This window comes from Tachypleus tridentatus, chromosome 11 (assembly GCF_004210375.1).
Source record: "Tachypleus tridentatus isolate NWPU-2018 chromosome 11, ASM421037v1, whole genome shotgun sequence".
NCBI lineage: Eukaryota > Metazoa > Arthropoda > Merostomata > Xiphosura > Limulidae > Tachypleus > Tachypleus tridentatus.
Window position 1 is genome coordinate 35,769,924 of NC_134835.1, and position 25,249 is coordinate 35,795,172.

At 35.3% G+C, this 25,249-nt stretch overlaps 1 protein-coding gene across 2 annotated transcripts; it reads right to left on the reverse strand.

Annotated features, from left to right (window-relative positions):
- Positions 1-3,208: 3,208 nt before the first annotated feature.
- Positions 3,209-24,889, reverse strand: LOC143231930 (uridine phosphorylase 1-like). 2 transcript variants are annotated; one of them, XM_076466789.1, is made up of 8 exons: positions 24,731-24,889; positions 18,421-18,550; positions 17,531-17,692; positions 16,920-17,034; positions 14,586-14,656; positions 10,924-11,065; positions 9,219-9,365; positions 3,209-4,113 (listed from the first exon to the last, which is right to left on the reverse strand). In XM_076466789.1, exons 1-8 carry the CDS (start codon positions 24,748-24,750, stop codon positions 3,974-3,976), a joined length of 927 nt encoding a protein of 308 aa, XP_076322904.1. In that variant the 5' UTR covers positions 24,751-24,889; the 3' UTR covers positions 3,209-3,973. The 2 variants fall into 2 exon arrangements, with proteins under 2 accessions (XP_076322904.1, XP_076322905.1); XM_076466790.1 differs by lacking the exon at positions 17,531-17,692.
- Positions 24,890-25,249: the final 360 nt, after the last annotated feature.

Here is a 25,249-nt window from a genome sequence, read left to right on the forward strand (position 1 = left end):
TTCCAATTCAACTAAGTTTCACCTTTTTTTATATAATTTGGCTTGATAAGGTATTACTTTCACTATCCAGAGATATTATACATGCATTATTTTGTCCCATTCGTGAGTAAATAAATTCGTGTATTTATACACGATGTACGGGTAGGTTTCACAGACAAAATAAATTAATTGTAGAAGAATATTTACTACATTACCGCTCGTGTTACGTGTTAAAAAGACAATCTGAAATTCTTTTACTTATGTATTAGATTGTCCAGAAATAAATGCCGTTTTTGAACTGCAAAGTTTGGAAAAGTATAAACCAGTGTTGTGAGACATGCTTTAATCAAAGTAAGCACCATTTGCTTCAACACGCTTTTGCCAACGTGTAATGATACTGTATACCGTTTTTATTCGTTTATAAGACGATTCGCTTATAAGACGGGTCCCAACTTCACCTGAGAGATTGTCGATATTCTGTTTAGACTCGTTTATAAGACGAAGGAAGGAAAGCAGGTAACGAGAGAAAAGTGAAAAAAAATGGAAATTAATAGAAACCTAATTTTGGGTTTCGTATACGATATTTCGATTTCAGATTAGAAGGAGAAAAATAGAAGAGATAGAAAAGTGAAAATAAATGAATAAATCCAAACTCGGTGTTCAAGCGTTTAATGGAATTTCATCAACTATTTTATTTACTGTATGATAAATATTCATATTTAAAACACATAACAAAGAACAATCTAACGCACAAAACTTATCACAACATATTTCAGTATCAAAGTACGTTTATGCTAACTTTTAAACCACATTTCTTCAAAGTATTAAAAGAGTTTACGCAAACTGCACTTTAATAGAACACAGCAAATCAGTATGCAAGTTATGAAATTCAAAAGCCTTCAAATTATTTGTTGTCGCTATCTCCAAACAGTTCATAAAACTGCTCCTCGGACAATCCATCATCGTAGAGGTCACATTCCTCCGTGTTCTCCACAATCACAGATCTAATAATAACAAGATAGCTCACTTCCCTATTTTCACTGTCTGAAATATCTGCACAGTTCTGAGTGAACTAAATTTATTTTCTATGTCTGTAGACCTCGCCTATAAGACGGGCCCCCCCCAATTTAGGCCCGAAATCTCGAGGAAAAATCCCCGTCTTATAAGCGACTAAACACGGTATGTCCCTGCTGTAGAAATCAGTTTCTATAGTCACTGAACTCCCTGAAAGCTTCTTCTGCAGCTGTCTGGTTTTGAAAGCGTTTATTATTCAAGAAGCTGTCAAAGTGCTTGCAAAAATGAAAATCTGTAGAGGAAAGGTCTGGGGAATAAGGTGGATGAGGCAGAACCTCGATCCCCAATTCGTTCAATTTTTGGAGCATCATCCTTGGCAGGTCTCATAACACCGATTTTGTTGATCTTCCGTCAGCTCATGCGGGTCTCGGCATGGTCAGGTGGGTTAAGGCGTTCGACTCGTAATCCGAGAGTCGCGAGTTCGAATCCCCGTCGCACCAAACATGCTCGCATTTTCAGCCGTGGGGGTGTTATAATGTTACGATCAATCCCACTATTCGTTGGTAAAAGAGTAGCTAAAGAGTTGACGGTGGGTGGTGATGACTGGCTGCCTTCCCTTTATTCTTACACTGCTAATTAGGGACGGCAAGCGCAGGTAGCCCTCGTGTAGCTTTGTGCAAAATTCAAAATATAAAAAAACTCATGCGGAACCCACTTATCCAACTTCGTCTTTCCAATCGCACTCAGGTGGCTGACAATGCTTGATTTGCTCGTGCCTAGCTTTTCTGAAAGCTAACCTACTATTTTGTGAGGTTCTGTCTCAACTGCTTCCCTTAATGTGTTTTCATATAAAGATGGCTTTCTTCCATGACCTTCGTGGTCTTCAAGACTTTCATCTTCATGTTGAAACCTTTATAACCAACGCTGAACTATATGTTCAGTAACAGATCCATGGTCGAATGCCTGGTTGATTTTCCGTGTAGTTTTGGTAACTTTTTGCCCAAGTTTGAAATCGTAGAGGGAAATCAAACGAAAGTCTTTCTTGCCCATGCTGCCTTGGGGGTTGCAGAACTTACACTAGGTAGAGTTGAAACAGCTAATAATTTGTTTGTTTGTTTGTTTCGAATTTCGCGCAAAGCTACTCGAGGGCTATCTGCGCTAGCCGTCCCTAATTTAGCAGTGTAAAACTAGAGGGAAGGCAGCTAGTCATCACCACCCACCGCCAACTCTTGGACTACTCTTTTACCAACAAATAGTGGGACTGACCGTAACATTATAACGCCCCATGGCTGAAAGGACGAGCATGTTTGGTGCGACCGGGATTCGAACCTGCGACCCTCGGATTACGAGTCGAATTACTTAACACACTTGACAATGCTGGGCCAAAGCAAATAATTAAGACACCTTGTAAGTGACAAACGTTGGATTAAACCAACCAACCAATGATAAGGTACTCAATATTCAACTTTATACGTCATCGTGAGAATTCCAACATTTATTTCTGGACAATCTAATCTTTTTGAAAAACAAACACTAACTACTGAAAAAGGAAGTAAACTGAGCTGATGTAATTACAGATAGGCTTAAAGAGATCATCTCTAAGTATAAGAAAAAGCTTTATTTATGGTGGAAAATACTGTATGTTTCACCAGAACATTAGTCTGTCTTTTTTTCCTTAAGCTTATAGATCACCGTTTGTTTGCCTGTTATTAAATACTAACTAAAAATAAAAATATGGTCCCTCAATACGTGAATGTTATTTTTTCTTAATTAAAAATATAACGATTTAAAAGGGTTTGTGTATTTTGTTATGCTGTTGTTTTGAATTAAGCACAAAGCTACACAATGAGCTATATGTGCTCTGCCCACCACGGGCATCGAAACCCGGATTTTAGCGTTGTAAGTCTGCAGACATACCGCTGAGCCATTGGGGGGGAGCATTTTGTTATGCACCAAACTCCACAATGGGAGTATCTGTATTGTGAATACCTTGGAAAATTTACCCTAATTTTTGCATTGTTTAGCCTCAAGTCTACCGTTGAATCATTAAGGGAGTGGAATCTCGACAAATGTTTTTTGTAATGTATTGTGCCAGGAAAATAATGATAAAACAATTTTAATTTTGTGTGTATGTGGTGTTCTCCATTAAACAAAATGAATGAAACCCTTTTTTAAGCTCAATGAAAAGAACATGAAATATTATTTGACAAATATCTCATCCACTCAAGACCGTGTTGTTCTCACGTACTTTATTTTTAACATTTAAATGTAATATTAACTCATATAAGTTTCATAAGTTCAAAAACTTTGTCATTCTAATATATTTCGATTTTTAACATCAAGATCTTTCAAAAATATGGTTTAGATTATAGCGGAAATTTCTCTCTTTGAAACATCACACAAATGCAGCCGAAAACTAGATTTTTTTATAGAAAAAAAAAATTATAGGCCACAGTAACAAATCACTAGCGTTCTGAGTTTATGTACAGTCACACTAAAACATCAGCACAGAATCTTTCACGTACAGCTCAACTGCTGAGAAGGAAAAATGAGCTGATAAGAAAAACACAATATTATGCTACATTATTTAATAATATTCCTGTATTTAGTTTTTTAAGAAAACAGGAAGGAAGTGTAATTTTTGTTCCTACATTTGTTCGTAATATTCTTGTCCTTAGGTTTCGATTTACAGATCATATACTAGTATGATTATCAGTGGAAGCAACAGTGTATTGTATGTTATTACAAAATAATTAGCAGTGAGGCTAAAACGTTTTTGTAACTTAGCATACCTAATATAATTAACAAACGAATATATTATGCGACTCGCAGCTAAAAATACAAAAAAATAAACGACGCAGTACATTAATAATAACTAATTAAAGTAAATATAGCGTTTATACAACAACCACGGGAAGCTGGAAACCCGGCTTCTAACTAGTTCAGGCCTTTAGCGACCACAGCCGTTCCACGATGTTCTCTACCGAATATTTAACCGTTTCTTGATAAAGGCTGCAGCGAGCTCTTGCGGGCGATGTTGCCACTCTTCAAGCTTAGATTTAGGAACCGACACTTGATCACCATGGAGACGATTCAGAAGAGTGACGCAAACAACAGCACCTACGTAATGTGATACAGACAAATAAGTTTTCTCCGAGATCCTGTAATATTTCATCTCTAACATCTGATCATAATAACTACGGGTTCATAACACAGCTGTATAACCCTTGCAATTAACACGTATAATAAACACTTCGGAGCAAATATAAAGTATTTCAACCGTTATTTGCCCAACATGTCAAAAGAGCGTACATGGCCAACATAATGTATGTCGTGCTTCTCTTTGTTGTTTTAAACAATATATCTTTATTTTATCTTAAAAAATATCTAATGATTAGATACAGTGATTTATTTTGAATTTTCGCACAAAGCTACGCGAGGGTCATCTGCGCTAGCCATTCCTAATTTACCAGTGTAAGACTAGAAGGAAGACAACTAGTCATCACCGCCCACCACCAACTCTTGGACTACTCTTTTACGAACGAATAGTGGGATTGAACGTAACATCATAACGCTCCCACGACGAAAAACACAAACATGTTTGGTGTGACGAGGATTCGAAATCGCGACCATGCCTTGCCCCAGGTATAGAGTGAGGTAACTCGAGAAAAACGTAAAATAAACAACAGCATAGATTTTGAGTTTTGCTGGAAACAAGATTTATATAAATACATGGCTCTACATAGCTAGATTTAACCACCTCGACTCGTAATCTGAAGGTCGCGGGTTCGAATCCCCGTCGCACCAAACATTCTCGCCCTTTCAGCCATGGGGGCGTTATAATGCGACGGCCCATCCCACTATTCGTTGGTAAAAGAATAGTCTAAAAGTTGGCGGTGGGTGGTGATAACTAAATACCTTCCCTCTAGTCTTACACTGCTAAATTACGGACGGCTAGCGTAGATAGCCCTCGTGTAGCTTTGCGCGAAATTCAAAAACAAACAAACAATATAAATACACCGCATTTCAATGGCTTGACCTGTAATCAAAGTTGTTAATTTGCCTAATGACTAATTGTAATTAAATATTATGAGATGCTGAGCTAAAATATACCTGTGTTGGTAAACTTGTGATCTACTGAGTACATAATGTATCCGTGATGGTAATCAAAGGGTAAAACTATTTTGAAAGCACGTTGTGTTAAATGAATATCATAAACGTTTAAAGTAGAGAGTGGTTCAAAATTATCCTTCCCACTTTAAAATTTAATAATTAACTAATTACGAAAATATAGCTATTTCACCATCTCAAACAGTTCTTATTGATACGTCATTAGACTTCTACGCGTGCACCATCAGTGGCTCTCAGCACATCTAACCGATATTCGATACAATCCACATTAAACTGGCGACGGCATCCGCTATCCTTGTCTTTAATTCCATGATGTTTACCGGAGGCATACGATACACGATATCCTTAACATACCCCCATGCTTCTCTCCAATAGTTGCGTCTGTAACAACCCGACACCAGAATCACTGACTTGGTCTCTGCAAGCCGAACAACCTCATGAGTCTTTTCTTGCACAGTTGCCATTTTAGGGGCTGACACTACTCGCTAAAATTGTTTAAAAAATCAAAAACATAAAATATGCCAATAAAAACTATTTGAGTTTGGCTACAAGATGATGAAAAATTCACGGTTGTATTTCCTAAATTATTAAATTTTAAAAGTGGGTGTATAATTTTGGGGCACCCTATACGTGTAGAAAAAAATCAAGTAAACTATACTTATATTCAAGATTATATGCATACTTCTAAAATGATATGGCAATACCTTTACCCTTTTCAAAGTAAATTATTAAATTGCCTAGTTGCAATAAAATTATATATCAAAATTTATATTTCTTTTTAATAGTACAGTAGGCGTCTAGTAGTGAAACGTACTGTTGGAATATTACAAATTCAAGTACTGTCGTTACCATTTGGATGCCCTGTATATAGGGTTTAGAAAGTATGTGCACTATCTTACAAACAAGTCACTGTTAAAATATCGTAGGAGAAACACAGATGTGCATCTTTGACAGCTGTAACAAAATTATCGATATTATCTAGGGGAAAACTGATACTGTTGTAACTAAAAGATATAAACAACACTGGTATGCAGATAATGTTTAGGGACAAGAAGGGACCTATTGGTTCATCTTGACTTCCCTTCCTCTAAACTGAACAAAAGCTATCAAACAAATATATTTAAAAACTTAAATTACAAAAGAAGAGATATTAACTGTGCCTGAAACAAATGTCAATAGTATCTAGTGTCTTAAAAAATAGGAATGCTTTAGCTGTCTCACGAAAATAAATACTGTTGGTCATCTTTGAAGTTTACTGAAGTAACTTCCATTTATTGCAAAAAGAGTAACCTAACAGCAAGTGCTCATCTAAAAAATATAATATTAATTTAGACCTTCAGTGACCATTATTGTCAGTCAGTTGAAGACAATAACAAAGTGTATAACTTTATCTACAAAACAAAAGTATTAATTCAATGCTACAGTGGCTGTTAGTGTTAACACAAACATCAGAGTCAATGAAATAGAAATGGTGAACACTCAGTTTCAAGAACCCAGAAAGTGTCAACAATGACTGGAAAGTTATGACCTACTTTCCTAGGAATTTGGATTTATAACTTATCTTGGTCAACCACCTATTTGTCTAATGGCAAAAATATAAGAACAATCACTGAAGAACTTTCTTAAAATAAAAAAGTGAAATTATAAGCCAAAAATAATGAAAACTTCAAATTATTTGTTCTTCACAACAACATTTTGTATTACACTATACCTTGATACCCAGTCTGAAAGTCAAAAAGACATGTTTGGTTAGTTGGTTCCCAAACAAAGATTTCTAAAACTCCTTTTCATTTTTTTTTTAATAGGCCTGACATGGCCAGTTGGGTTAAGGCGTTCGACTTATAATCTGAGGGTCATGGGTTCAAATCCCAGTCGCACCAAACATCCTTGCCCTTTCAGCTGTTGGGGCATTATATTGTGACGGTCAATCCCACCATTTGGTGGTAAAAGAATAGCCCAAGAGTTGGTGGTGGGTGGTGGTGACTAGCTGCCTTCCCTCTAGTCTTACACTGCTAAATTAGGGATGGCTAGTGCAGATAGCCCTCATGTAGCTTTGCACAAAATTCAAAAAACAAATAAACCCTTTTTCAAAAATTCTGAATTTCCCATACAAAATAGCAGCAGATGCTGCATAATACAAGATCTGGTTCCTCAGCTCTATGAAGCCTTTTTCTCTGCAGTTTTCAGGAGTTATATTGATAAGTGTGGTCACAAAAATTCAACAAAGCTTATTTGTTGCTTTAACATGTTGGCTCCCACACAACCTGCAGGTGGGTTGTGACAGTCTTCCAGTAAGCCCCACCAGTGATTGTGCCCTGCTTTCTTTTTAAAGGGTTACTTTTGGCTGGGACACAGTGGCTACATAAACACTCTTCCGAAAAAGTAATTATAAAATGACTAGTGGGACCCTGGAAAGTATTGTCAAAATAAGCTCAGGAGCCAATGTATTAAAATGACTCAGTACAGTGAGTACCTGCCTGAAGTGAACACTTCTACTATATGAGCTAGAATAACAGTCCAATTAATGCTCTAAACTCCACAACTTCAAGGCTAAATACTATTGAGAGGTGAGTTTGTTTAATAAAAAAATATGATTTTGGGGTTTAACAGTTTAAGCCCTTTATTGGAGTGCATCTGTTTTGGTTCTAATGTGACACCCTCTGTAGCCCACCCAATCCTTTAAATTCAGTCTCACTGAGTTTTAGACTGGGTATTAAACATAAATGAAAAAACTTCTATTGCTCAGACTTTAACTAAGATCTGGTTTATAACTTAACTTTCAGCAGTATTAGACTTTTTTTGTTTGAGATTTAGATTTTTCTTCATTCAGGTGCTTTCGCTGTATTTTAGAATTTTCTGGGTTTCAGTTTAACTTTCAGTAGTTTTGTTTTTCCTATTGTTGTTTTGTTTTTCTTTATGAATTTTAACTCTGGGTTTATTTGTATTTAGTAACCTCGTTTTAATTTAACTTATACAGTAGGCACACATGCTGAACTGGTTAGAAAATGCTCATGAAAGATTTACTTCATTTCTCTCTCTTGTCAGTCCATCATATTCACCACAGATGCATTTGCCCCTATTTTGTTTTATCTCGTATTTTAGTTGTGCAAATAAAGGTCATTCTTATGCAGTTCTTTCCTCCAGATGAACTCAGTTAAGAGACTAGAGAGGTAAACAGACACACATACTACAAACTGATATCCTTTGAATCACCAGTTAGTAGGTCCTAAATAACTTCTCTGATGGACATCCATGAACCAGACAATACCACACCTTTTATCCACTGCAATACACACACACACACACATATATATAATAAGACAATTTCACAGCTTGAAGATTACTATTCAATGACAGAATTTATCAGCTAAATGATCACCAATGAAAATACTAAAAACAAATCACCTTTTTTGTAGCTTTTGGACTTCAAATTTCCTAAACTGTATTTTAAAGCAGTTAGAACTTTCTGATATACATAAATAAGTGTAATAAAGGATTTTGGATATTTTTTGCATAAACAAGTATCACTTCTGTATAGCATGTTTATGACATGATAAACATACAAGCACTAGTTTTATTAGGGGGGAACATAGCACTTTGAAAACTGATATATACATCATCAGTGTACAAAAATACAAATATTGTCTCTAAAGGTCATTATTATTGTACAACATTGATTTCATAATTAATATTAGCACTCAAATTATATAGATCTCTGTAGTGGCTGTAGACAAATAATCATTTGGTACTTTGGTAATAAGTGCAATGTTATATTTGAAGCATGTACACTGAATATCTCAGAGAATACAAGCCATTTTGAGGTAAAATCAAAAATATATTTTAAGAACTACAGATATCATAGCTTTTTTAAATTTGTGGTCGTTAAAACACTGTTAATTATCTGAAATGGTTCAAATGTACCTGCCAGCTGTCTTACTTCTGTCAATAATTCCTGCCAAACAAGTATTTCAATATTTGCATTATTAGATAAACAGGAGTTGGAAATTATTGGATACTTGACAAATGTGACTATATAATTAAAATATAGCACCACTGGTGGCACTAGAGGGCTATCATCTCTTGGAACAACATACCCTTTATCTTTGCATAACTACACATTGCTGCAAAAGCCAAAGATTCCATTTCAATGTTTTTGATTCCCTCTTTGCATAAAACTTCCAGATGCATCAATTTATCCTCCTCTTTGTAGTCACAGAAAGCTCCATCAAGTCGCCCTTGACCTGAGAAAAATTAAAAGTTATTTCTGTATCAAACAGTGCCTACAACAAATTACACAACCTGTAAGTGTTTGAATTACATGTTTTTGAGAAACTGTTCCACTTTCAGGATGGGTTGATGCTCCTGTTCAAACTTTTGGTAGATGTATTATGGGATCATAAAACAAATATTAATTAGAGGTGTATCAGAAGGTCTTGGTTAGTGTAAGTCTTACATAATTGTATTGTTTTTCTCTAGTAAACTGTAACCTTGAAAAGTATGACATAACTTATCATTATCATTAACTTCTGATCAGAACTAAAAATTAACCATGTAATAAATACAACTAATTTAAAGTGATAGTCTAACTGGGGGTATGCAATATTACAAAACAGAAATTAAAGTGATTATAATGCATTAATTTAGTAGTAACATACTTTCAGTGTCAATGATACTGTCGGCCATAATCCTAGTAATACCTTATAAGGTTAGTCATCGTAGGAGATTTTGGTTAGACTCAATCCACATACATGTAGTAAGATAGCAATGCAAACGAATTACTACTACTAATAATAATATATATATATAAAATAAAACACATTTTTACGGCAAAACTGTTACACTTACGTTTATGAAGATAAAAATAGCTAATTATATGAATGATAAAACTGTGCAATAAATACTGCAAATATTAATACTTTTATTAAAATAACAGAGTTAAATATAATAAAAAGGATTGTTTGTTTAAAGTTAAGCACAAAGCTACACAATACGTAATCTGTGTTCTGTCCACCAGGGGTATCGAAACCCGGATTCGACCATTGTAAGTCCACACACATGCCGCTGTGATACTGGGGAAAAGATTGTTTGTAATTAAGCATGAAGTTACACAACAGATTATCAGTGCTCTGCCTACTACGGGTATCGAAACCCAGGTTCTAGCGTTGTAAGTCTGCAGATAGTCAATTTACAAAGCGAGCAGACGGAAGTAGTTAAACAAAATTAAACCCTAAAAGTCAAGCTAATAATAAGACAGGAGAAAGAAAACAAAAATGATAAAAAATGGAAATTAATAATAGTGGTAAATATGAAAATTGAAATAATTAGCGTGAACTATTATAACTAAACTAATGCGTATTGCTATGCAATGTAAAGAACCGATAAACATTTTACATGATGTATAATCAGAAGTTAGACTACCGATGACCGGTGATAGACATGCTAAAGCTGTTCACTATTGCCTCAGAAACTACGTAAGTTAAAGTTTTGACGCGAAATTTTTGAAAAGGTCGCGATTTTGAGTAAAATTATTACTCTCATAATCGGCAGCAAGAACATAGTTAAATTTAGAGAAATGTTTAATAAATCTTGTGTTCAAATACATGTACGCGTAAAACTTTCGTAAGGAAATAAGATTTAGGCTTCACAATTTACAAACAACGATTTTGTTTATTTCCAGTACGTTTCTTACCACTCACTTAACAAAATTATAACTTACAATGACGACGATCGTTATTTGTGTTTTATTCATTTTTATTTTCGTTCTTTCATATTCTGAAGAATTGAATAACGGTAGTTTACCCTCGTAAAAGTCATACGTGCACATGGTTGTCCCCATCACAATGTTATAGTCTGGAAGTTTCTCTTTCCCGACAGCCACCAGTTCTCCTGCTAGCTCTTTGTCTAACACTGCTGGTCTTTTTATTGTCTTTCCTAACACGTGCTACGGAGAAAATAAACTATTTACACTATGCTTATCGAACTCAAATGATTCAACTGTTATGAAATATGCATACAAAGTTTTAGAAGTAAATTGGTGACCACGTCATTTTATATACCGTTACGAATAATTTAGTCCTAACTTTCATAAGAAACAAAGTAAAAAATCTTTGAGATCTTTATTTCATAACGATATTTACTTACAGGTCTATAAAAAAGACACACATCATAACCAAGTAATCATTTTTAAAGCTACTCAAAAGTTTGCCTAGTTCAAAAGGCACCACGTGTCCGGGTCTTCCACTATTTATAGAATCAAAATTACGTCCTTTAACTTGTTTATATTAAATACACGGCTTACACCTTCGCAAACACTTTACAGCTTTTAAAGATTGGTTTATTAGTCTCAGAATACGAGTGTAATTGGTACAGTCCCATGTACAGATGACTCTTAAATGTGTTTGTAATGCGAAACTGTTTATACAAGAGAGAAACGTTTGTCCTCGCTTGCTACTAGAGGTGAACTTGCAAATACTGGACTGATACGAGTAAGGAGGCCGAACAACTTTGTTCTCATACATATACATATTCGTGACGATATAAAAACACAAATTATAACACACATTAAAGGAAAGTAAGTTTCGAACATTATCACATATTTTGGTGTTAGTTTGGAACAGCGAAACACAAATTTCTTTCATTTTTCCGAGAAATATCTAGATTTCTGATACAGTCCTGTTAGAGGTCGCTAAATCACGTCCACTAGTGGTACAGTGGTATGTCTGCCAGTTTATACTGCTAGAAACTGAGTTTCGATACCCATGGCGGGCAGGTCAGAGATTGCACATGGTGTAGCTTTGTGCTTAATTACAAACAAAAAAAGGTTAAATTATTATATAGTTTGTGATGGTCACTTGTTGATTACTGCTAAGTGACAAAATACTGACAAAAGAGATCTTAAAGTTGACGACGAGTGGTGCCGAATAACTACCTTCCCGCTGGCATGTTTATTCAAAATTAAAGACGACTAGAGTAGACTTGCACGAAATTCTTCAAGTATATAATTATCTGTACATTCTTTCATGGCCGGCATGGCCAAGTGTGTTAAGGCGTTCGACTCGTAATCCTAGGGTCCCGGGTTCGAATCCCGGTCGCACCAAACATGCTCGCCCTTCCAGCCGTGGGGGAGTTATAAGGTGACGATCAATCCCACTATTCGTTGGTAAAAGAGTAGCTTAAGAGTTGACGGTGGGTGGTAATGACTAGCTGCCTTCCCTTTAATCTTACACTTCTAAATTAGGGACGGCTAGGGCAGATAGCCCTCGAGTAGCTTTGCGCGAAATTCAAAAACAACAATTTTCACGACCCGAAAGGAGGGGTCTACTTGCTACCACTACTCTCTAAAATACAAGGATTCGTCTTCCTTCGTATATCGTGGCAATAAGTGTTCGGGGATTTGGATCCTAAATGGATAGCATTACCGTGCAAGAAAATAGCTTGGCCATCTCTTGAATCTTGCCAAACGCTTCCCCTTTAAACCCCCTGAACACATCTCTGTGACCCCCACGAAAAACATAAAATATTACATTTACTGACATGTTTTGAACTTCTAAGGGAATTATGTGAAGGAAGAAATATTAAAAAAAAATTATTTTACACGCGTGGAGAAATAGTAACATACAAACTAATGACCGCTGGCATTTCGGTGAAATCACAACTGTAACAAAATCAATAACACAAAGAGAACGATTAGCAGAATAAGATACCTTAAGAAATATTATAGTAATGTACATTTTATAGAATTCCTGCAAAAATACTAAATGTGCTTTTCTAATGTTAGGCTCGATTTGCAGGTCGTGGATTCGAATCCAGTCATCACCAAAGAGGTCGCCTTTTCAGATGCAGGAGTGTTGTAATGTGGTAAAAGAGAAGTGTTAAAGTATCAGTTCAGTCTCAGTTATACAAAAAATTATACTCGAGTGTAATATAAATCTGCGCACTAACATATATATTTGAGCTATAATTGTGTTATTACAACTCATTACAATAACAGAACTCATAATAAAATTTATTAAAGCACATTTTAAATGAAGAAAGGTCTAGCACAGAAAATGTACTGTTTGTACACAATTGTGAATAGTTATTGCTGTTGTATATTTTGGCTTGAAGTTATACAACTGGATATACACTTTGACCAACCGACAAAATCAAACCCCAGATTTTAGCATTGCCAGTCTTTAAAGTTATCCATTGCTAATACATCGAAGGACCAAGCACCTCAGGTTTGTTTCTTTTTAAATTTTCGAACAAAGCTGCACAAGGACTATCTGCGCTAGCTATCCCTAATTTAGCAGTGAAAGACCATATGGAAGGCAGCTAGTCATCACCACTTACCGACAACTCTTGGGCTACTCTTTTACCAACGAATAGTAGGATTGACCGTGACATTATAACGCCTCCACGGATGAAAGTGCGAGCACGTGTGGTACGACAGGGATTCCATCCCACAGCCCTCAGATTACGAATAGAGCGCCCTGAGCACGTGGCCTAAGGAAAATCTTCACTAAATTAGAGAAACTTCTTACTTTATTGTCAAGCCACTTCACTGGAAGAATAGTTGTATAAACCTCTGGAATTGTAGCACACCTGTAGATCACATTTTAACTGAAATTTTTACCTAAACTCTTTTGTGTCTCCTTTTACTCTCAGCTCACCAGATTACTAACCTTTATAATTAACGTAAGGGAGTAAATGTACCTCTCTGAACGGACAAATATGTTCCAGTAAGAAACAATCTACAGTAACCAACTCGAACTAAATCAATTGGTTTAGTTAAATAATTGCATTTTTCAACAAAATCGCTGTTCGGTGTACCTGGAATAGTTGGTTAAGAAACCTGGCTGACGAAACATTTTATGTCTTTATATTAGAGGCTGAACTATAACGTAGCCCGACATGAGCAGGTGGTTAGGGTGCTTGACTCGTAATCTGAGGGTCGCGAATTCGAATTCCAGTCGTACCGAACATGCTCACCCTTCCAGCCATGGGAGCGTTATAATTTTTCGGTCAATCCTACTATTTGTTGGTAAAAGAGTAGTCAAAAGTTCTCGGTAGGTGGTGATATCTAGCTGCCTTCCCTCTGGTCTTTCACTACTAAATTAGGGACAGCAAGCGCAGATAGCCCGTGTGCAGCTTTGCGCAAAATTCAAAACAAACAAAATGAATTGTACTGATAATGGTGTTTGTTTGAAGGCTCTAATTCAGTTTCATGTAAAGACAAAACTGCCCGTTTGAGATAAATTATCATTTTAAACATATTAATATATATATATATGTATTTATTTACTTTGTAACAGCTTCTGTGACTTAGTTCAATAATAAAAAAAAGAGTTGGTGGGTGTTGACGACTAGCTGCCTTCCCTCTAGTCTTACACTGCTAAATTATGGACGGCTAGCACAGATAGTCCTCGTGTAGCATTGCGCGAAATTCAAAACAAACAAACAAACAAGTAAGCATTGATTACCATTTCTAAGTACGGGCGCAGTAAACCGTCCACAACACTTTCTGTGACGACAAGTGTTCCACCAGGAAGTCCTTAAAAGAGTAAATAGTCATCAATTTCATATAAATAACTCAATAACTGTGGAGAAAGTTCACAATAATGTCTCGAAAACCTGAATAACAAATATAGGTTCAAATAAATAGTTAATAATCAAATCAAACTAAATATTGAAGCTACGTAACTGTTTCTTTCTTCATACCTTACCCTTACGATGCACGTTATTTAAACAAATTAAATGATCAAGTTACATAATATACATCTAGTATTTTCTCTGTGTTTTAGCTTTTATGAGTACAACCACTTTTCTAACGTTATTCTGTTTAATGGTGAAAATATATATATATTTTACCCAAAATATTAAATTCCACGACAAATATGGTGCATGTGGTTACTTTACTTATCCTAACATATTCGATTATATATACTTTCTGGGATCTCAAACAGATGAATAGATGGCACTGAACACTTTACCCATGCGACTTGTTAAACTTCAAATATTACTACATGTACTTTCGCACGGTCCCCGAAAGTGTTCTGCTTCAAGAGTATATAAAACCCAAATTAACAGTACCAAATATTTTTATTTCTTGCTTTTAAAGTTTATGTTCTGTATTATAGCCTATAGGGAGGCCCGGCATGGCCAAGCGTGTTAAGGCGTGCGACTCGTAATCTGACGGTTGCGAGTTCGCATCCCGGTCGCGCCAAACATGCTCGCCCTTTCAGCCGTGGGAGCGTTATTTTGTAACAGTCAATCCCACTATTCGTTGGTAAAAGAGTATCCCAAGAGTTGGCGGTGGGTGGTGATGACTAGCTGCCTTCCCTCTAGTCTTACACTGCTAAATTAGGGACGGCTAGCACAGATAGCCCTCGAGTAGCTTTGTGCGAAATTCCAAAACAAACAAACAAACAAAGCCTATAGGGTGCATAATGTTTCTCGTGATGGCATGTGCACGTTTTACTGACGCTACGACAGTACACAGGTGACCCCTTCAGGCAGCCTTTGCCTCCCTTCCGAGGAAATAAATATATGACCAATTTATTGCGTTTTTATATACACACACACCGAGTGCGTGTTTTCTTTATAACTAAAATTTGAAAAAAAGTATGGGCATAATATTTAGTATTTGTGTACATTTCGACACAAACAATTTTTATTTGTGGCGAAAACTATGTGTCATAAACAGCAATTTTAAAACTTCGGAAAATGCAAACAAGTTCATGCACAAAGACATGAGCTTTAGGTTTTAAATCTGATTCTCAACATTTCACAAGTGTTTTCTCAGGAAATTATATAATTTGGCATATCATAGCAGTTAATATATCGGGCTGAGGACCAAACGGTCCAAGGTTCTAGATGAGAAAAGGTAGAACTCGCTTCAAGTGTGAGTGCGTCATGCAAGTGAGTATTAAATCAATTTCCACGATAATGGCTTCTGTCAGCTGTTCAAAAATAAGAACGTTTAGTTACACTTGAATTTTTTGGGTCTCTATAAAACCTGGTCGTTTATTTCACGTGCGCATAAAGCTTGAAAATTCCGACTCCAATTTTTTTATCAATATCTAAATTTTAAGAGATTACACAGTACGCTGGCTTCACTAAATGCGTGGTTGTAAACAACCGTATATATTCAACGATATTCACAATTTTAAACTTCACTCAAGCTTCAATAGAAGGTTACTAAAAGATTGAGAGTCCAGTAATATAAATGCTTGATTTTTTGAAACTGAAAAATTAACCCAATAAAAGCTTTTGGATAAAAGTTTCTCAGCAGATGTCACCTGAGAGCAATACAACGTGTGAATCGGTGTTCTCAAATCGTAAGATGGCAAAAGACACACAGAACCAAGGAAGTACGAATATCTATAGTGACCATAAGCATATAAAATGTAAAGATAGGTTTAATAGTAAAATTACACAACAAAATGTTGTTAAAAACTGCAAAAATTTATCAATCATGATGGTAATGACAAAAATATTAAAGGTCATTTTAAGCAATCATTAAAATAATTAAATCCAAATAAGATACAAAAAAATAAGATAATATAGTAAGTTAAATAAGACAATCAATACAAGTCAAAAGTTTGTTGTTTTTTTTAATTATAAGGACTTCTAAGTCCTGATAGCTTTTCATTTATTTTAATGTTTTGACTGATACTAGGTGTCACAGGATTAATTTCACTAATTCATCTTAATATCAGAAGAATAAATAAATTAATCTTCAGCTTATATTTCATGAACATCTGAAAGCAACTCTCTGTCTCTATATGTTAATTAGAAATTCAAAGGATACACACCTATTCCACCACAAGTTCCAAGACGAATAAAAATTACATCCTTACATTTGGCATGATACATCAGTTTGATGACCTCATGTAACATGATGGACAAAGATGGAATCCCCATACCATGCTGAAAAGAAAGGGATAACGTACATTACTATTAAATAGATCAAGGATTACCGTTGTAATTACTTGATGGAATCCCCATACCATGCTGAAAAGAAAGGGATAACGTACATTACTATTAGATAGATCAAGGATTACCGTTGTAATTACTTGATGGAATTTCCATACTTTATTATAGCAAAGAACTGCTTTATTTATCAGTAATAAATGATATAAAAACCTCATTTGGAATTCCAATACCATGTTGCAACAAAGAATAATTCAATTTATCAACAATAAATAATATAAAAATTCCTAATTAAATTAATAAACTATATTATACTAAATAGTTCCAATTATGATCATAGGGCATTTAACTTCAGTTATATTACTAATACAAGTTAATCTCTTTCTATATAGAACACTCAAGAGGAACCTCACATTCAACTGGACACACAACTGTTATTAATGTTTTACAATACATCAACGGAGATATAATAATATAAGAAGAGCATTCTTACACTTATGGACAAGACAGGTCCGATCTTGTACATTGAATATCTGTAAGATCTCTTACTGATGTCGTCCAGAACTGTGCCTGTTGGTAGTTTAATATTCAGTTCCTTTTGGATAAAGTTAGCGAAACCCTCCATTCGTTTCGGTGTTCCTCCCATACACACGAACTACATAAAAACTCCAGAATCACTAATGTAAATTAATTGTGAACGCTAATAGGACGGCTTTAAAAACTGGTCATTTTGTCGACAGGATTTTAATAAAACCAAGGTCAGACACAAAAAGTTTTGTTTTTAATTTCGCGCAAAGCTACACGAGGGCTATCTGCGCTAGCTGTCCCTAATTTTACAATGTAAGGCTAGAGAGAAGGCAGCTAGTCATCACCACCCGCTGCCAACTCTTAGGTTACTCTTTTACCATCGAATAGTGGGATTAACCATCACATTATAACGCCCCCAGTGCTGAAAGGGCGAACATGTTTGGTGATACCTAGATTCGAACCCGCGACCCTCAGATAACGAGTCGAATGTCTTAACCCACCTGGCCATGCCGGGCCTCACAAATATTAATAGATGAATTCGTAATGTTATTTTACAAGCCCATGCAATATACGACATTAAATCCTTATTTCTTCAAAATCTATTATTCATTTATAAACGCTGCATTTTCTTAAATTATCTTCACAACATGAATCTTACATTTAAGACATATAAGATCGGTACCGGATAATCCTATAGCAAAATAAACATTTTTGTGACAGACTGCTGGCTTTGCAATAACTGATGTGCAAAATTAACTTGTTAAATTAAAAATTACGGTTATTTATAAACAGAAAGCAGAAAACAGTAACACGCTACAAAGCTTTATACTAGATATATGTCAGCAAAAAACAAACCTTGACGTCACCAAACATTTGTTGAAGGTCGTGAGACCCTGAACTAAGGGACAGGTGATATAACACATCTTCAGTCATGCTGGAGATGTGGGGATTGCGAAGTATAACATCACATTCACTCTCATTTAGGCTAGAAACAAAAAGGAAAAACAAATAAATAACTCAGTAATATGCATGAATTTAGTCAGTTATACTAATATAAAACATTGTCTGTTTATAACGTTGTTAGAGGCTATCTTATTCATTGACTACTTCATTCTGAAACACAAAATGACAAATATATCCCACCTGGTTCCTCTTATATCATAAACACTAAGAAATTCAAAACACTAATCAAGGTACTACGATAAATATCCATTCGCTTCCTACAAATTATACCCCCCCCTCCCCCCCAGTGGCTCAGCGGTATGTCTGCCGACTTACAACGCTAAAAACCGGGTTTCGATGTCCGTGGTGGGCAGAGCACAGATAGCCCATTGTGTAGCTTTGCGCTTAATTTAAAACAACAACCGACAAAGTGTTAATTCTGACGTCATTTTTTGATATAAATTTGTCAGCATTCACAAAGGATAGCTCGTACCTGTTGAAATAAAAAGGTGAAATGATTTTATAAGCTAATTGTTAAAAACTGAATAGAAAAAACTATAATAATCGAGCAAAGGTATAAGTTAATTCTGTAGGGTGCTTTTGATACTTATTACTTTCCCAAACCAGATTTTGTAAATAATCTCTATGTCTGGATTCAAGGATAAAATAACACTTTTAGTTTATGCGCGTTTTTCAAAATAAACTTATAATAAGTGCTACACACGAACTATGCGTTCAAATTAACTGGAACTGGACTCTTCATCCCGAGAGGTACTTTATGTGAACGTGAGCTAAACGACCAGGCCACAGATCCCTTGGATTCGGGTATAATTGTCCGCTGTTACAAGGGGTTTCCCCAGATCTTTAAACGAAATAAACGGGACTGACTGTCGTTTAGAGCCCGGCATGGCCAAGTGTGTTAAGGCGTTCGACTCGTAATCCGAGGGTCGCGGGTTCGAATCCCGGTCGCACCAAACATTCTCGCCCTTTCAGCCGTGGGGGCGATATAATGTGACGGTCGATTCCACTATTCGTTGGTAAAAGAGTAGCCCAAGAGTTGGCGGTGGGTAGTGATGACTACCTGCCTTCCCTCTAGTCTTACACTGCTAAATTAGGGACGGCTAGCTTTGTGCGAAATTTAAAACAAGCAAACAAGACTGTCGTTTTTGAAACGCACACACAACTGAGGGTGCGAAGAGCGTTCGGCAAGATCAGGTCTCGAAAGTTGAAATTTCCGACAATCAGCCCGAAACGCTAATCACTAGGTCATGCCAATCTCTTGTCTGTAGAACAAAAGCAGAGTTATGTATAGCAACAAAACTAAGGTTTCAGAAATGCTTCCTCTTTCATTTTTCAGTTATTACTCCTAATAAAGCATTTCCTTATCAGGCTAATTTGGAAATCTTATTAACCGACGTAGTAATAGATCTATTTAAGAAGAATATCACATTACATGTTTAAAAACGAAAGAAAGAAAGAAAATAACCTGTTAAACATATCCGCCTTACGTCCTAAGCTAAATTAAGGTTAGGACCAGTAAATGAGGTTTGTGATAACAGCGATCATTCTGAGAACACCCTGTCTAAACTTTGGTTCTGGTGGGAGTTATTTATAGCAGAGGAATTCACCTTTAGTGTTTATTGATACAACACAGAAGACGTGATGTTGAGGACCTTCTGCATAGTTCTTGAAATCTATCAGAACAGATGCGCTCGACTAAATAGGTTCAACCATACCTTTATTATATAAACCATGTCCCAGTGATATGTCTAGACTATATTAAAATATATTAAAATAATGTACTGATATTTTGTGATGTTTCTTATCGAAATAGAAAGTCAAAATTACGTGAATTGTCGACTTGCGTAACATTACATTTCGTAGGACACTATTATCAATAAATATATATTTGAGCCATTTTTAGCCCATCCTGGGTAATTGTAGATAGTTTTTTAGCACAAAAATGTCAACATAACTATACGAGATAACTCGTTACATTCGAATAAATAATATAGAAATTTTCGTTTATTTTTTTAAACTGGTGACGATTCAGTCGTAAAACGTTCGAGAAAGGAAAGTCACGTGACATATGTCTTGCTTTCTATTCGAGTTGGTTCACACAGCGCACGTTTGTGTCGGCTCTTTCACGTCAGGTGTACATTGTGTAGACGTTAGCACGTCCGAGTTTCACGTTGTCTTACCACACGAACACATTTCGCGATTTAATTTTATTTTGTTTTTCAATTTCGCACAAAGCTACACGATGGCTGTCTGCGCTAGCCGTTCATAATTTTGCAGTGTAAAACTAGAGAGAAGGTAGCTAGTCATCACCACCCACCGTTATATCTTGGGCTACTCTTCTACCAATGATACGTCATTGGGACGTCAATAGTGGGATTGACCGTCACACTATAACGTCCCCATGGCTGAAATGGTGAGCATCTTTGGTTTGATGGGGGATTTGAACCTTCGACCCTTGGATTACAAGTCAAGTGCCTTAATCACCTGGCCATGCCGGGCCTCCAATTCTGTACCACAAAGCACAAAATATTTAAGAAAATAAATACATACATCCACCACGTTTTAATTTTTGAATAATAACATATACACGTACTATAGACAGGTGTGCTATGGAAATTATTGCTGATGTGGCAAGTTTTGCTACCGCCTTTCGTACCGAAGAATAATATTTAATTTAACAAAACTAGTAAAAATGGAAGCTAGAAGGTGTGGGTAAAATAACTTTAATTTACTCACGTGTTTAAATAATTATTGGAAGTAAAAATGTTTATATTCTGTTTCGCTCCTGCTTTATATCCTTGAAGATTTTTACTTCTATCTCATTTAAAAGTAAAATAATATTTACTCATTCTTTGTACGTTTTCGAGGTAAAGTTTACGAAACTCCATAAACGCCCAGCAACACTGTAACCATCAGTCACACTACGATACTGCAGCGCTTAACGTTCCATCTAGCGACCGTGATAAAAGCTAAATACAAAGTATGCAGTGCTTCAGCACACAGTCCCCACTTGGATCAACGCTAAATCTACGGATTTGCACCACTAAAATCTGGAGTTCAATTCCCGACGGTGGACATAGCAGATAGCCCAATGTGGCTTTGTTCTAAAATAAACAGACAATTAAATAATTGCATTGATAATTAGAATTTTAAGTTTTATACATAAGTGCTTTAAATTTAAAAAAATTCTTTACCGCCTGTCATAAGACAACACTTCTATGCACTATTCTAGCAGCATTAGGCTATCAAAACACATCCTTTTGTAATGGGCGTTCTTGTATAACATAAAATAATTTTTGAACTACTGTACTCGCAATGCTAGTGGTATTTAGAGCTGACATCAATGAGCTTGCAAAATTTGTAATAAACTCAGTTTAGTTTCCCATGTACAAGGTACACGCTTCTACAGGGTGGTCCGTAAGTCTCTACCCATCCATATATATTATGTATCCAGTGTATCTGTGTGCTGTCCCTCATTCTCGCTGCATAATATTATGCGACGCCATGTTCTGTGAGACATTTTCCTCAACATAGCAGGGGTTATTGTTCCAAATGCCACGGTAACAGCTGCCTTCAACTCATCATTAGCATTATAACGTTGTTCAGACACAATGTGGATGGGTAGGGACTTACGGGCCACCCTGTAGATTCTCCGGTGTTTTGTTCCCTGCAAGTCGATATCACATATTTTTTTCAATTGTGCCAGAAACAAAAAACAACCACATCCTTCCCACTAATGGATGAATATAAAAAACTATTAAGATTAATAAGTTACATCTAGATTTTTCGTGTGTTTTTCATTGTGATGATTGGGTTTCTAATTAAATAAAAAGGGTTTAAATGAAAATCCTGACGTAAGCCTGAAAAAAGTTGAGAACCACTACTGCACCTGATATTTATATTTACCACAGAGCTTAATTTAATCTCGTGCTTAATATAACCTACTTAGAGGAAGTTGATCATCCTTAGTCTCTTTTCGCATTTCAATTTTCTATTATTTTTTTACGTTTAAAATTATATATAAAACAACTCTAAGTTTTTTGCCAAGATTGCTAGTTGTTCATAAATTTCTGGATAGTTAGTAAAAAAAGTAAAATTTTAACACTGGTCACATTGAATTAAATCTACTGCTACTAAAACCGTTGAAATTGGCGTTATTATTTCATATCCTTCCCTCCCTGGTACAGCGCTAAAAGCAATAAAACAAATCATCTGTCACTCTAATCATTACCTTTGTTTCTATCAGCAATAACGATTTTTTGGACTTTTTTTTTTTTAAAAAGAACCTTAATCACATTGGGAAATTGAGTACTGGGGCTGTAAGCTACATTTTCATTAATATCTAGTAAATTCGGCTAAAATGAAGTTGAATACATTAGTTTTCACCGCCAGAATCATTGAAGCATTGAGTTTAGTTTTATAATGCCAGTCAAACCGGGTAATTTAATGAGAGGTAGCCGAGTATTCAGTGAGAGATATCAGGTATGTTCTGTTAAATAAAGGTCGAGTTAAATTAGGCGTACGTTTACACTTAAACTCGAAATGTTTAGTTGTGAGGGTAGCGTTCAAATGTTGTTTATGCACTTAGGCCTACTACTTGTGTCAAAATGAAATAGGTGGTGTGAATTTTATAAGAGAAATAAACTAATTTGTTACTGTTACGTGGACTGAACTACGCATTATTTTCACCAAATAATTCAAAACAACTTGCCGAACGATAGAAGTGATAAAACAAGTTATAAGCTTACAGTAGTCACAATTTAATTAATTTTACTTTAATATATATTTTAAAATATTATATTACTTTTTCACGTCCCACAGACTTATTTTGCGTATTTAAAAGTTAGTCCCAATGTATTTATTACCTTGTCCTCACTGTTTGCTGGACTTCTGGTATACATTTTACCAAATAATCCAAAAAGAACCAAGAACCAACCCAGAGACAGATAAGAACAATAGGCTGACTCACGTATAAGTTGCACTTACAAACTAAGTTATAACTAAAAAGCAAATTACGAAAGTATGTACTTCATTTGGTGCAAACATACTATCATTCAAATTAACGATAAATAAATTGAACTTTACTATATAATATTTCTGGTAGTAGTTAATATTAAACAATACTCAAGATGAACATACATTCATAGTGTTTCATAACACTAAGCCTCAAACATATAACAGCTTTAAGCAGGAGTGCGCGATTTGAACCGAAAAATATACCTTACTGATGTATATTTCTTACTATTAAATATTTATTACGAATTCTGTGATTTGAAAGCCTGTTGTTTTTTGTTGTAACTCACAATTTTATGGTTTGTCTGTCGTATTTACCCACTTTAGTACTATAACGTGGAATCACAGTACGCGAAGTTATACATTCAAAGTTCCATAGTTTCGCAGTTGCTAAAGTTATTTCGAATAGCGTCGATTTGATATTACAAAATCGTTTCTTTTTAGTATAAATATATCTTTAAATTTTAAAAGTTTAATACAGGAACTTACAATTGTTATTTTTCCTTCAAACTACAGTATTTATACTAAGACATAATTTTTATTATTAAATTTATGGGTCAGTATTTATAACTACAGTTAACAATATCATAGTATCACATTTTGATATACGTAACATATTAACTAGTCTTAAAGTAATATAAAGAGCGTAGCTTTTCTCGGACACAAAACAGAAATAAACAGATAAGTTATTCTGTTAAAATAATGCTGCCAGTGCCCCGTTATTTAACACTAACACACAAAATTTATTTTACGGTTAATCTATATTACTGAAGGAATGTTGTTTCTCAAGACAATATAAAATGAAATTTTAGAAAAAATATAATAAAATAATAAACTGGCACGTCTAAATGAAAACATTTTTGTTATTGTTCCATTTTGTGCGACGTTTCAGGCAGACGCCCTTAATCAGGCAGGAAACGCTGGACAAGTTACAATGACTTTAAGCTCAGGAAAATTGTATTATAATTAAATTAGGCTCAGAAAGAACGTGTAAATCCCTAGTATGCACTACAAATTCTGAAAGACTTCAAAAGGAATCGCTGAAACGACTCTCGTGAGCCTGATTCCTTTTTGCAACACAATATTTACTGCCTGACCAAAAGCGTCTGCCCGAAACGTCACACGAAACTAAAACTAAAATAAATGAAATACCTTAGAAGTGTCGATTTATCATTTATATTTTACATACCGGTTTTGATTCTCTGTCATGTCAAAACAAAGGTATATCTACGTATTTCTCAAAAGCAGTAAAACTCAGAACAAGTACAGCAGGTTATATGTTGTTCGTGAAATCTATCTTGCAATATACTTCCGCCAAAACCCGACCGTAAACTAAACGTGACGTCCGTTGTTGATAGGCTGGCAAATTTAATACTGCGCAGAACAGGTGCGTTGTTTCGTCCTTTGAGCATATTTATCGAGCAAAAAAGTTTAAAGAAAACGTACGATGCTAACTAAAGTTACAGGGAAAGTTTTCCTACGTAGCACTAAAAAAATAAAATCCAATTTTTTTCTCTGTAATTGTCTGTTATTTCTTAACAGTATTTTTGACGTTTTCATGTTAATAATATTGTTGTACCACGCATTAGTATGCTGTTTATTTGTGAATGTAATTCATATAATATTGTGGCCGAGGTTAACCTAATTAAAACGCTGTTGTAATTTTCGCGAATGTTACAAGCAATTAAATAATTATTGTGTAAATTAA